The sequence below is a fragment of the Lepeophtheirus salmonis genome, unplaced genomic scaffold (assembly GCF_016086655.4).
Source record: "Lepeophtheirus salmonis unplaced genomic scaffold, UVic_Lsal_1.4 unplaced_contig_13191_pilon, whole genome shotgun sequence".
Taxonomy (NCBI): Eukaryota; Metazoa; Arthropoda; class Copepoda; order Siphonostomatoida; family Caligidae; genus Lepeophtheirus; species Lepeophtheirus salmonis.
In genome coordinates this window covers 1-15,217 of record NW_027290414.1, presented here as the reverse complement: position 1 = coordinate 15,217, position 15,217 = coordinate 1, and the positions used below count along the sequence as shown (strand labels likewise).

The following is a 15,217-nucleotide window of genomic DNA, read 5'->3' as shown; positions in this document are numbered from 1 at the left end:
AAAAACTTTAGTTCAATTTCTCTTTTGAACTGATAAGTTCTTCTTGCACATTTGGTTTAAGCTAAATATTATTTTAGCTTCATATTCCGGGAAATAATTAACTTTAATAAAAGTTTCTCACAAGAAAAATATAATCATATTATTCCAATATACTTAGAAAAATATCGAATTGTATAATAACGAAAAAATGATACGGATACGGTAATGAAACATTTAAATTTATATTCAAAAATTTTCTTATATATATTATTATAGATCTGGAATCTTTATTTTGGTGTCAATATTGAGTTTTATTGGAAGCGTTTTTTCCCAAAAGTATTGTGTCACTCAATCCTGTAATGACACAGCAAAAACTTTTCTATATAATATGAACAATTCTGCTGACCCTTGTGATGATTTTTACCAATTTGCCTGCGGCGGATTTTTGAACAAAACAGTTGTCAAATCGGATGAAATTAAAGTGAATACGTTTTCAGAAATAAGTGATCGGGTAACGTCTCAGGTAAATATTAGAAATATATTCATTTTATTAAGCAAATAAAAATACATAACGCAGAGTTTCATTGTAGAGTGAATAATTTTCTTGACATAACCAATATATTTCCATAGTCTTTTATGAAAATTTGACCCTAAGGTTTCAATTTGAAAACTAAATATTATTCCATTTTGTTAAGAAATTGAAAAAAATTTAGTAATGAAGAAATAATCTCAAACTTTTTTTGAACACGTTACTGAAAACTGAAAAGGAATTTGTAAAATATAATAATTATGAGTTTTCTGAATAGCTTAAAACATTACTGGAGAAAGATTCAACAACTCAAGATACAAAACCATTTGTCTTGGTGAGAAACTTTTATCGAGCATGTATAAATGAAACTGCTATTGAAACAGCAGGCCTGGAGCCTCTTCAAAAAATGATTTCAAAGTTAGGTGGTTGGTTAGATACTAAAGATATACATGATATGCTAAGGAAAGGCAAAAAATATAATTGGACGACGGATCTAAAATTATTACGAGAGAATGGATATTCTACAAATATTCTTCTGGAGCTTAAAGTTGCACAAGACTGGAAAAATTCTTCTCAATCAAGTTTTTTTTTGAATAGACCAAAATTTGGATTAAAGCGAGATTTTCTAGTGAACGGCAGAGGAGATAAAAGAGTTGAAGTACATTTTTATTTTACATCCTGGGGTGAATATTGTTAATATTATTTTTTCTAGGCCTATTTTAAATACATGAAGGACGCAGCTGTACTTCTTGGACACAATCTTACAGAAGTTGAAGGAAAATTACAAAATATATTAGATTTTGAAATAAAGATGGCCAACTTAACAAAATCAAAGGATGAAAAAAAGGATATATCAGTCTTGTACAATAAAATGCAAATTAAAAACTTAACAACCTAAATCCCTGTATTGATTGGCTCGACTACATCAACAGTTTTCTAAAAACAACTCAAGTAAAAATTTCCTTTTATTTAGCTATAAAAAAATATATATTCAATCGTTTTTGCATCAAATAGTTATAAAAAAAAAATTAAATAATAAATTTATATTTGTAGGTTCAAAATGAAGATAATGTCATCGTTTCTGAACCATCTTATGTTAAAAATCTCTATGGATTGATGTTTGACTCTTCTTTAGAAGTCGTAAAAGATTATGTCAGATGGAGAGTTATTGAATCATCGATTCCAAATTTGAATGCAGCAGCACAAAATATTTCAGAAGCCTTTTCAAACAATTTGTATGGCACAAGTAGTAAACAAAGTATAGAAACAACATGCATTCAGTTAGTTTCTAATAAGTTAAAACATGCTGTCGGTGCCATGTATGTAAGAGATTTCTTCAAAGAATCTTCTAAAAAGAATATAAAAGATATGATTCACTCTATCAGACTAGAGTTATATAAAATTCTGGCTAATGCCACCTGGTTAGGAGAAGAAACGAAAAAAAAGCACTAGACAAAGCCCATGCGATCTTTGAACATGTTGCATACCCATCAGAATATTTAGATGATACTAAATTAGAGGAACTTTATAAAGGACTGGATTTGGATGCTGTTAATGATTATCAAAATATACAGAAACTATTTACTTTTGACTTAGATTACCAAAATTCCCAACTAAGAAAGCCAGTAAGTCGAATTAATTCCTTTTTTTATGTGTGTGTATTAATTCATTATTGGGTGTTCCCCTATTATCCAAGAATTGCGTGACAGCTTAATTTAAGCAATAAAAAGATATTAACGAGCAAAAGTGGCTCAAGCTCAGTAGGTTATGTTAAAAAAGAAAAGAAAAGGGAGTTCAGATATCTATTTAGATTTGTAGAAAATATTAACTTTGACAAATGCTAGACTTTTTGTAGTTGCAACCTGAAAACGGGTTTTTAAGGGATACTAACAAAATATAAAATGCATGAGCTCTTGGATAATGGAGAGTTATAAAAATAATTAGTTGGCGAGTTATAATTTAATTAAATACTTTAATGAAATTGGTTATATTATTAATCTTATTAGGTTAATAAAACAGACTGGGTAAAGAATGGAAAAGGAGTTATTGTTAATGCTTTTTATAGTGGGCTAAATAACGCTTTAGTACTACCAGCAGCAATTTTACAGGGATTGGTATTCTCTGCGGATCGTCCAAACTATTTAAATTTAGGAGCTATAGGGTGGATTATAGGCCATGAAATTACTCATGGTTTTGATAACAAAGGCCAGAAGTTTGACAAAGATGGTGAGTATAATCCTTAAATTTGTTGCAATAATAATATATAATTAATCAAATCATTATTTTACGAATAACTTTAAAAATCAACTAAATGAAAGATCGTCTAATAAAAATAATCTAAGGACAGCTATAAAATTTAGAAAGCATATTTTTTTTTTTTCAAGATCAATTGACTAGAAAAACTAAATGTATTTTTCTTTTGTGGGATAGGGTTAATCTTTCAGCTATTTCAAAATCCAAGACAATTATTGTTTTTTTTTTTTTTCATATTTATATGTTATTTAAAAGACATTTTTTTGTTGCAAAAGGTGATTTAGTGAACTGGTGGGACAATAATACAAAAAAAAATTTCAGTGAACGAGCTGAGTGTTTTGTTGAGCAATATGGAAATTTTACCATCAAAAGTGTTAATAAAACAATTGATGGTGAGCTCACATTAGGAGAAAATATAGCAGATAATGGAGGAATCAGAGAAGCTTATCAAGCATATCGTAATTATATTATAATTATACTTAATTATATAAATATTTTTATTTGTTTCATATATTTCAGTTGAATGGAAAAATAACAATACCGATACCATTGAAATTTTACCAGGATTAAACTTTACAAGTAACCAACTGTTTTGGCTCAGTGGAGCAAATATGTGGTGCACCAAAATTCGAGCAAAATCAGAAGAGATGTTACTTAAAACAAATCCTCATTCCCTTCCAATTGCTCGAGTTGATCTTTCATTTTCTAATAATGAAGATTTTGTAAGAGACTTTAACTGTCCAGTGGATTCAAAAATGAATCCTTCTAAAAAATGTCGGGTTTGGTGATTTCTTTAAAGTATTTTGTTCAATCATATTTAAAAAAATGTGTTTGATTAATAACAATTGTATCTTTTAATATACATAAAATATAAAATATTTTAAATAGAAACTCAGTCCTATGTGGTTGTTTTTTTCGCAAATGCTGGGTATATTAAATGGTCGTCATGCATAAAATAAGTTGTGACGTAAAATTTTTTTATACCCAGCATTTGCGAAAAGAACAACAACTTAGGACTGCGTTTCTACTTAAAATATTACAATTTCATTTGGTAAGAAAAAAAAAAATTAATATGAGAAACTGTGTATAAAGTAAGAAAATAAATCAAAAATAAGTTTTGTAAAAAAATTATTTGTATAAATAAAGGTTATGAAAACTTACACACTAATATCATAACGAGTGTTTTTAATGCTCAGGATAAATATTTATGGAATGAAAGCTATGTATAAATTCATTTCCCATTGGCATACACATCCATCCATATAAAGCTGTTTAATGGACATATAACAAATTTATTATATTATATGTATAAAAAAATGCATAATGCGGATGGATTATCTCAGTTTTTATACAAAAGAGTACAAAGAACCTTTTTCGATGTTCTAAACATTTTTTTGTTGTTTTTTGGACACCAAACAAAAGGAAAATATGGTTGATATACATAAAAGATCTTAGAACTAATAACATATACCAAAACCCTTTGTATGATTGATGAAACAAGTACTACTTCTACTTGACCTAAACTAATTGAAACAGGTAAGGAAAGTGTACATCCGAGCGTACAGTAGAAAAGTAACTGCATCCCAAGTACTCAGTAGTATTTTGAATTCCATTCTTTTTAATACTCTCTTGAATGAAATAATTATTGCTAGCCTTGACTCAAAGAAACACTGTAACCCGATGCAATACCATCCAATTTTCTAGGTTTGAATTTACAATATATATTTTTATTGGTCTATGTATATAGGGAATTACACAACATCAACATGGAACACTACAAACATTTACATCTATTCAATTGAGGGGACATACACATAAAATAAGGATGGAAGTCATGCTTGCTTATGCAACTGTATAGTCCTTTTTCAATTCTTACAGTTCGGTTCTATTATTTCATATACCTATTTTTCACCTCCTTAGGCTTACCAAAGCATTATTCGATACATGTTTCTAAATAGATATAAAATAGAACGAGTTATACGGCTTGATATGAAGTTGAAGCTCATGGGCTATTACATTGCATATCTGATTTTTTTTAAGCAGAGCGAATCGAACCCACTTCAAAGCTAAACAATCATGTTGATGGAATATCTTCACCTTTTGATATATTAATTTAATGAAAAGAAGAATTAGTCTTGTTCTATGCCTTTGGGATTGTCCCTTATCCTGTTTTGAAATTCAGTCTTCTGATTAAATTTATAAACCCCTTATGACTTTTGAAGTGCATGCTTATGGAAGTCCATTTACCGTAAGGAATTTTTCTGAATTAGCTCTACGGGCTATCATTTCCTCAACGAGTGGTTATCATGGGCTTCACACTTCATATTTGACTTAATTATCAAACCATAAGGTATTTGGAACAAAAAGTAAGGAATTTCATCAATAGAGAAGTAATTGTGACCATTATTATGGATGAAGTGTATTTTTATCAATTTAAGTTACTTTTATACGAAATTTATATATTTTTCATTACAATGCAAAAGTTTGTAAGCATACAGGAGGGAAATTTTCTGGCCTAGAATATGGAGGGGATACACTAACAAAGACCTTGCTATGTTGGATGATCAGGAGCTCAACCAGGAAATATGAAGACACTATTGCAATCGTGCACTTGACAACATTAGATTATAACATTTTGAGAAATTTATTCTACCAAGTTGTAGAAGCAATAAGACCTGTTGGTTATGAGCCAATTGTGTAATTATTTGATGGATACTCAGTAAACAGAAAATTCTACGATCAAGAGTTATACAACAGCACATTGGATACGCAATTAGTCAACCTTTGAGGAAAGTGGGAAAAAGTTATTTCTGTTATTGATTCAGTATATATATTTAAGTGCACAAACACCAGCTTCTTGGGCAAAATGTGTTTGAAATGTCCTTTGTTATTTCGGACACGGTAAAGAAGTTAATATCCTTGAAAAATGAGCACTATAATGTTAATTTGGCTTTGAAATAAATATTTATTTAATAATAACTGATTGTATTTTTTATTATTTATTAATAAGTGGTGAATTTAAGTCCGTAGCTTGAGGTTCATATATCGAGTATTTTTCATACTTTTAAACTAACTTAAATTTATTTTTATTAAAATGTAGATAAATGATTTGAATATTTTTATACAAATACGTAGCTTTAGGAGTGGTACTTCCAAATTTACATTGTGTAAAAAAGAAGCCCCAAAAATGAAAATTGAATGAAAAGTTAAAAAAGATTACGTCGTTTGAATTTTGTTTAGTATATTATAAATATAAATATTCCATCCATTTTACACTCATAAATATCAATGAAGACTCTTAAAACATTTGTATCAATATAAGACATCGAAAAAAAAATCATATGAAGTAATATTAACTACATAAGTTTACAGGAGGGCCAAGGGGGTTAGTACCCTCCTTTCTGACCTTCTAGATTTATATCTAAATATATGTGAAGAAAACCCCATAACTGTCACTAGATCAGTTACTTTTCACCTATACAGTGACACCTCTTGATTTTGTTTAAACTCCTACATAATTATTGTTTCTACACACCATTTTGCACGTAGCTGGATTGATAATTGTCTTCCTTTTGTTCCCTATTCATGGCGTATAGAAAATTTGACACCAACATGTGCGTGTGGTGTACATTGCACTGCTTTCCCCAGCTGAAGTTGATTGCTGGCACAACAAAAAAAAAAAAAGTAGTTAAGTGGACTATTAAATCCCCTCTGAGTGTAGTAAAGAGGCATGTTAACCTCTTTCGTCTTTGTTAAACCTTTAAACCAAGTAGTAACGAAACGAGGATCCACGTGATCAATAGTTAAAAAAATGTCTTGCTACACAACTTTTTTTTGTCCGCTAGATGTACTTTATAGTCATTATTTTGAGATCTAATTAGGAATTATCTAGTATATTTTAAATTTAAGAAGATGATCATTAAAGATCCAGACGACGAACTTAGCTTAACTAGAGAATATTTTTATGAATTGAGCTTTATTAGCCCACTAATTTGTGTTTTAGCGTTCAAAGATGATGATGGTAATTAATGTAAAAATATATTTGGGTATGTATAATTAAACTATAGAGTCCAAGTCAAGTCTCGACTCCAAGTTCCCAAACTCTGACAATAATTGAGCATTGCGTCTTAAATTATTCATTTACCGTTATACTATCAATTATTATAATTAATAATAGTCAATAAATCATGTGATATTGTAAAAAAGGAAAAGTCAAAGAATAAAACGATTGCTTCTTTCCCCACAGCAATTTTAGAGTGTGAGGTGTGATTCATCAATCGACAATCATCTTCTTTATAACATGCCAGTCTACGTCACTAAGAAAGTTGACATAATTGACGTCATATGAAATGTAACACCTTTCCAAAAAGTGTTAAAACACTGCACCATTGCATCTCCTCAGGTGGCTTTTTGTTACTTGGGCTAAAGCTTTATTTCGTATATCAAAAGTTCATTGTGGGAGGTTGTTATGTATAGCCATTGTTTTATTGAATTTTATTTGTATGATGTAAGGATTTGCTCTGGTAATTAATGTACCTTTAAGTGGTAATTTCTACATATATATACATATATTATGAGTATGAAGTATTAAAGACTTGGTAAAGAAAGACCCAAAAACGTCACTATATGAGTTATTTTTCGCCAATAGTGCGACACCTCTTGTGTGTGGTAAAACTGCTGGATTGATATTTGCCTTTTTTTATTCTACTTCCTTCTCCTCTTCCCTACTCACGACCATACAGAAAGAAAAATATAGAGATGACATGGATTTTTAATTGGCTGCTTTGCTTAGTTAGACAGAGAGAGAGAGAACGAATCTTCTCGTCCTAAAAGATATTGTGCAGCTGCTGTAATAGTTGTGATTGTTGATATGTTCTAATCCGAAGCAAAAAATAGAATTTTGATTACACTTGACAACATTTATAATGATTTGAAACATCATAATCATTATGTTTACAGGAAAATCTACTTAGCTTATTCTATATATCGCTATTTCGGCGTTATTAATTTAGTAATACATCATCGACTGATTAATAACGAAGGAATTTGTTCCGAACTTAGACAAACATAATTCATAAATAAAGTATTAATTAATAATTTGACATATTCATCACTTAGCTTCCATAAATTTCGTAGAGATCCGTCAAACTTAAGATTAAACTTTAAATTAAATTAATGTCTGTGACCTTCTTCGAAAAAAATATGACCCAGAAATTTATACGTGCAATTCAACAAAAGTATTTTCTACCTTTTCCTATTTCTGTCCTATGTTTAAAATGCTTTTTAAAGTGGACTACTTCACAGAATTTAGTATTCTGAAAAAGGTTACAGTTTAATTAAGTGCCTTCAAAATTTGAAGTTACACCTAAGAATGCTCCATCCATTTACAGAAAACGTCGACTTTCGGAAACAAATCAAATTGGATCATTTATATGGTTTTCCATACAACATTGTAGTGCAAAAGCCACGTATGATTGTCTTTAATCTTTGATAGCTCCACAATACATGTTTTAAGAATCAGAATTCAAAGTTAGAATTGAATCAAGTTATAAAAAGTATTAGAGAAAAATAGTTTTTACAAATCCAGAACATTTCAATTCTGGAAAGGCGTTTCAATAATATCCCATTTGAAACAGTTAAAGGATAGCTGAAAGGAAAACTTAAACAGCTGCATTTTCAGAGGAAGTGAGAGATTTACTGCACAATAATGCTTGTTTTTAAAGGGAAATATGATATATAAATTTTATGTTGTATTTTGATTTTTTTTTAATCTAGCACAATTTCAATAAGAAGTTTTAGACTTTTCATCTTTAAAAAAGAAACCTTATAAATTATATTTCTTAGTTAATTTATTTTAATAATTCAAATATTTCATCTTCAAATACGCATTATTTTCATCCTTTTAGTTATAAAATTTTATTCTTTCTTTGGTCAATATCTATCATTAAAAAGTATAACTGAATAGAACTGTTATAAAATTGCTTATATTATTTTCGTTTTTGGTGTATACAGTATTAAAAAAAAAAAAAAAAAAAAAAAAAAAAAAAAAAAAAAAAATAGTTGCAGTGATTCTCTTTTTTATATTTTCTAATAAATTTAATCTATATATATATTTTTTTTTTTTCATTATATGTTTGTAATTTAATGTGCATAAGCAAAATCATAATAGAATAAATTTCAGAAATTTAAAAAAATATTTATCAAAATATTATTTAAATCAATGAATAATATTGCTTTATAGATTACATATTTTTGGATTGACAATGTCGTTTTATTTATTTTATTTTCTGAATAAGGTATCGTCTTTTATTTACTTATTAAAAAAATATCATTCATCTTTAATTTGTTTATTTTTGAAAAATAAATGATCATTTATTATTTTTAAAGTATCCTTCTTTAAGTAAATCTAGATAATTATAACAGCATTGTAAAATAAAAAAAAACACTACTTATATTAACAACTTTTAAACAAAGAAAAGCTTAATACTTAAAATTCTAGTGATAATAAAATGTTATTATAGTACAAAAAGTTGACAGACTTAAATTATTTTTCTTATTTCTTACTATACAGCAAAACTCATAGCCTTCAGGTTATATTTCTCCCTTTATTATCGTCCCAAGAGATATGAACTAATTCACCTAACAAATTATTTATAAAGTTTATACGGCACTTATACATAGTATTCTTTAAAAAAAAAAAAATTACAATAATATTGTAGTGTTTTTTCAATGGAAGAACTAAATATTAAAAAAATCCATTTTTTTACTTGAGTTTTAATCATGAAATTGGAGATTGTTTTAAACTTTACACGTGTGATATTAATTTTATAAGATTAATAATACATATACTACAAACAAAATTCCCTTTAAACTTAATCCCTGATTGAAAATAGAACAATAAATGGTTGCTTGACAGGAAAGGAAAAAGTATTTTAAATAACATATTCCTATTTTTTTTACATATGGGCTATTATATTTCAACTGATTTACTAAAAGACTTAAGGTGGGGTTTTGTGTTTATTTGTGTAAGATTGTAGGGAGAGAGCCAGAGAAAAGGAGAGAGTTGGATGTGGAAAGAGCATGAGGATGAAAATCTCACTTACTAATTTGTTCCTGAGGCGTGGCTGGGGCCAACAATAACCTGTTGTGCGTGAGTAAAGAAATACATCTTGTTATAAACTAATTCGTCCCTTTGACGTCCACGTAGAGGGGGTTGTGCATTTTTATGAACTTGTCAGTTAAGAAATAATAGTTTTTTTTTTTATTAATTGATGTTGCGTGCCAAAACTACGAACTGTCGCACTACTTAGCGAATAATATATATAATTTTGATTTGTGCAGTTTTGTTTAGTAGCAACTAAAAAACAGAGGTTAATTGCAGCTATTTAATATTTAAGCTATACTTAATGCCTGTACACATAGTTACAAACAAACCAAATAAATGACTAGGAAAAATTATCCGGCGTTACTGGACCGAGAAGGAAGCGGGACATCACAATTTTTCCGGGGACTATGATATGCATAAGTATTGCACGCATAAACATACATTGATTCACAAGCACCAAGTCTTATTATTTTAAATTCCTCTTTTTTCCTTTAAAGTTTTTTATAATGCGAAGATGCGAGACAGAGTCAAGTGCCTTTCCAAAAACAATGGCCAATTTAGTATATTAGCAAAATTACCAAAAGCTATTTCTATGTTTGCAACGATGTGATCCACTTTCTACTCTATGCGTTTTTTCTTTGCTGTAGTCGTAATTGCAAGCCCCTTTGGATATTGAATTTTTCCCCCTGGGAGGATTCCTTGACTTGTTGAAAAATTGTAATATTATTCATGAACCCATGATGTAAATTGGGTTTACAAAAATTGAGACATTTTGAAGCAGGAGCAGCTATAAAAAAAGATAAAGAACTCGTAAAAAGACTCAAGACACTTATGACATATATCATAAGTGGAGTTGAATTCTATTTTAGAATATGAAACAAGATGCACTCTCCTCTGAATGTGCAGTAAACTGACGGAGTGCAACATTAAAGGAAAACTACAAATGTAACAATTCCAATATCCTAACATCATAAAAAAACAAAAGAAAAACCTTCTTCAATAACTTCTGGAGAAGTCTATACTGATCCAGAACGAATTGTATAATATACGCTGTAAAACAGAAGAATGGCCTTCAGTTACAAAATAAGTTTAATCGTGAAGGAATAGTATTTTGTTTACTTTCTAAACGAGTGTAATTTGTTCCACTTTAAAACCAATAGAGTTATATAGTTTTGCATTGTTTTTGATGATGGAAACTGAGTTTCATCGTAAAGAATGCCATTTTCCATGTGTTTTTTTAAAACTATGAATGCCAAATCTGAAGTAGATTCAAATCTATAGAAAGTTAATTGTTTATCATTTCGTTGTGAAGTATATATTTGAATGATCAATATTAATTATCTTTCAATATAACAAACTGATTTAATTTTAAATAAATTCAAAAAAAATATAGTTAATAATTTAAAACTTTTTGACGTCAAATGTTTTATTTATAACTAACATCAAGTATTAGTTTTATTACAATTGATTCAGTCTTATAGTTATTATATTTTTTTTTCAACGATCAATTTCCCTAAATTGATCGTTTGAGTAGATGGCATCATCTCGCAACAGGAATCGATTCTACTCCTTAGTTTGATATGGAATCTCCAGACTTTCATGCGCGTTTAAAATGGGGTTGCCTTTTACCCAGAATAGTGTAGGTGGCTCTCGACGAGTTTAAATTAAAGCAAATGAAGCTATTTTATGAATTGCTTTTAATGCGACGGGAATGTGGGGGTCGGGATAGATCATATTTTAAACATTATGTATTGTTTGTAGATACTCATGGTTATATTTATAGACGCCAGGTGGCCTCCTTTACCTTCCCTTCTTACTCCCGCTGCAATCTACCTTTAGCTAGTACTGCTTAAAAGCGTTAAAGTAAAGTACGCAACAAAACAAATGTAAACAAAAAAGTTGTTTGCCATAAAATAGTTTATTTTTTAAACGTTAGATATCGCTTTTCCATTTAACATTTCATTCAAACAGGTAAAGAGGAGTTGATGAAGGATGAATTAGAATTAACACTTCGGGTAAGGGTGGAGTAGTCCAGCAGGGGATGATTGAGGGCCCCTGTCCGTAGTCCATGCTCCGAGTCATGAGGCCTTTGAGGGAGGGAGCTCTGCTTGGCGAGCTTCTTTCGGAGGCTCCGCTACTCTGAAGGAAGGAAGGTTTCATTGTCGGAGACATTAGAGTTCGAGAAGCCCGGAGGAACTTCAGAGGGGTCCTCTCTTCCCAAACAAACCGGAGACGTGCTTGCTTCTGAATCAGGGATATACACACTCCTCGATGAAGAGATAATGGGGAAATATGGCAGCAGCTTGATTCAACATTGTTCTAGTGGTCAAACAAATACAAAATCCACGATTCACGAACCAAGACTTTCGTCTGCAATGACTCATAATTCATAATAAGTTCTAGAACTCACTCCATTTAATAAATGATTTATAAATAATACTAGTTATTTGTTTTTATTTTGAAACAACTGTCTCATCAAACACCCACTTGCGCCTGTAAAATAACTACATTTGGAAAAAAAAAGTTTATGTACTTGTAGCGCCACTTTACTTTAACGCTTTAGTACTGCTATGCTCTGTAATATAACAACTACGTACGTACGTACGTGCACACTGAATAATATTTGACTCTGATCTGTAGTTGGACGTCTCTGTGTTGGAGACAGAGCATAAAAAAGAAATGAAGAGGGGGAAGGGGGTTTGAAGGGAAACTCCTTCGTACGTACATACAAAATCAGAAAAAAATTACCTTAAGTCAATAATATATTTGAATAATATGGATTTAAATTGCTTTATAACTTTTAATGTTAATTAGATTGTTATAAAAAAATTAAAGAAAATAAAAACCAATCTTTTAATAATGCTGTGTTGAGTAACTGTAGAAACACTGATGATAAAAAGAGTTACCTTCATCAATACTGTATACTTAACTTGATGAATAAATTCAAAACAAATATATTTAGAGGTAGCTCACTGGCCCTAAAGTTTTCAAAATTACATTTTAAAAGAAAAAACTGAGTATTTGCTTAAATACTGTCCATATACCTTAAATCAAATCAATAAATTGAGCTACTATATTTACAATAAAATACATTTCATAATAATTTCAAAAAAAATAAAAACATACGTATATGTTCAAAATAATGACAATTGAAATTGAGCTCATGAGCCTTTTTTTATTTCTTAAGCCTATTGCAACCCAACTAGTAGACTGAAAAACATGAAAAATTGCATTTACGTTTAATTCACATTAAATTTTACAAAATAATTTATATTTTTAGTAACCATGAACTTAGTGACCTAGTTATGAACTTTTTACGGAAAGTTACCTTTTAATTTAATTTTAACACACAAAAACAGAAATAAAATGTAGGTCATCATAGTCCAATATGGTACCTACAAAAAATACATCATGCGGATACATTTTTGTTCGTTTTTTCTTGATGATTTATCAAATAAATTATGACTTCTACCTCCCTATTACAAGAAAACAAATATTTTCTCTTTGCCCAGCGAGAAAAATTATTCCAAATCTTAATAGAACTGAAAAAATTGATCAATTATCAGTGCTAGTTTCAGGAAAATTGATTTTTAAACTATTATCGGTAGAAAACTTTCATCTGAGACAGAGGAAGAACAAGCCAATCCTGTATTTGCAGCAATTAAAGAATGGGATATTAAACACTAAATCAAATTAATGTGTTCGGACATTACAAGTTCAAATACCGGCAAGAATAATGGAAATTGTCTTCTACTTGAAAAATTAATAGGCAAAATACTTCTACCATTTGCTTGTAGACACCATATAATAAATTAGTTATTAGAACTGTTTTAATTGAGAAATATTTTACTCCACACTCTTTGTTGAAAACACCAGACTCAGTGTCTGAAAATGAAAGAATAGGAATTATGCGTAATTTTGGGATACCCAAATGGACTGACGTTGCAGGCCAGATATGGGCCTCGGTTCTTTGGTTTTTTCACTTTGGCTGGCGACTCTTATAAACTGTCTGTTACTCATAAGCATATTTCCGTTTTCCTTATAGATTGTGTATGTTCAGTGCTTCCGTGAAATTACAATTTCAAATTTGTCCCATATCCTTGTAATTATGCTTTGTACCTGTACATGACTTATTATTACTATTTCTAATAAATCATGATGTTTATATGCTAGAGTATAACAATAGAAATCAATTTATATATTCAGCTTATCTGTTATACAAATACTCTACACAAGTTTAGATCCCGACAGAATACATCATTGAGCTTAAGTGTCTCCTTAGAACAGTTAGAAATGTATAGATAAATTTAAAACTATTCGAGCTTTTTTCCTCACCAGATGGCAGCGAAAACAAATGATTAAACTTATGGGCAGAAGGAGAGTAGGTAATTTCAGGAGTTAGCCTTTCACTTCCAACTTAACTGAACTCAACCCCAGAACCATAATAAAGCCCTTCCGAACCGGATGCCTATCAAGTTTTCCTATATTTAACCCAAAAGCATTCAAGGCATATTTGTCTTATTTTCATTTTAAAGAAAAGGATTGATGCTGTTTTTAGAGCTTATATTGTAACTCTTCCTTAACATCATAGAGCTTCTACACCAACGGTTCCCAACTTATGGTAGAAGCAGATTGGCTATTTACAAGCTCCTTCACGAAATCATTGATTTACCTCCTTATAAGAATAACTATAGAGATCTTAGTCCCTTTTATGAGAGCATGTCATCTGTTAAAACTCTTTAGAGATAAATGACGTACTTATTGATGAAGAAAACGCAGTAAGAGAGTGGCTGTGACTGGAGTCAAACTTGAACATTCATCGAAAAGGAACGTGTTTCAACTCAGTGTAAATCATAAAGTTTGCTTTTTCATGTATGGGTGGGTCTCATCCTCATGGGAATGTAGTTCATTTAAGAGTAAATCTTTAAATAAGCGTCTTAAGATTACTTGTTCCTAAAATCTTTGTTATAATTGCCTTCATACAGGTAACAAATATAATGGTTGTAAGTTTTTCCTAGATCTATTTAAAATACATAAAGGATGTTGCTGTACTTCTTGGACACAATCTTACAAATGCGGAAGAAACCTTATAAAATATTTTAAAATTTGAGAATTAGATGGTCAATTTAACAAAATCAGACGATTAAATAAATTATATAAAAGAGTTGTACAATAAAATGCAAATGAAAAACTTAAGGAAACTAAATTCCTGTATTCATTTGGTCCAATATGGATGTACATATGCATGTCCCTAAAAATAATTAAAGTATGAATTTCCTTTTATTTATATATTGAAAATAGAATTTTTCACAAAGCTCATACCAAAATAGAATGAATGAATTCACATTTTT

General features: G+C 29.7%; 1 protein-coding gene across 1 annotated transcript; it reads left to right on the top strand.

The window, feature by feature from the left end:
* Positions 1-367: 367 nt before the first annotated feature.
* LOC121130886 (neprilysin-2) lies at positions 368-3,284 on the top strand. The gene is made up of 5 exons (XM_071893886.1): positions 368-502; positions 786-1,166; positions 1,562-1,831; positions 2,515-2,734; positions 3,037-3,284. The coding sequence occupies exons 1-5, from the start codon at positions 368-370 to the stop codon at positions 3,282-3,284; spliced, it is 1,254 nt and encodes a 417-aa protein (XP_071749987.1).
* The last annotated feature ends 11,933 nt before the right edge of the window (positions 3,285-15,217 follow it).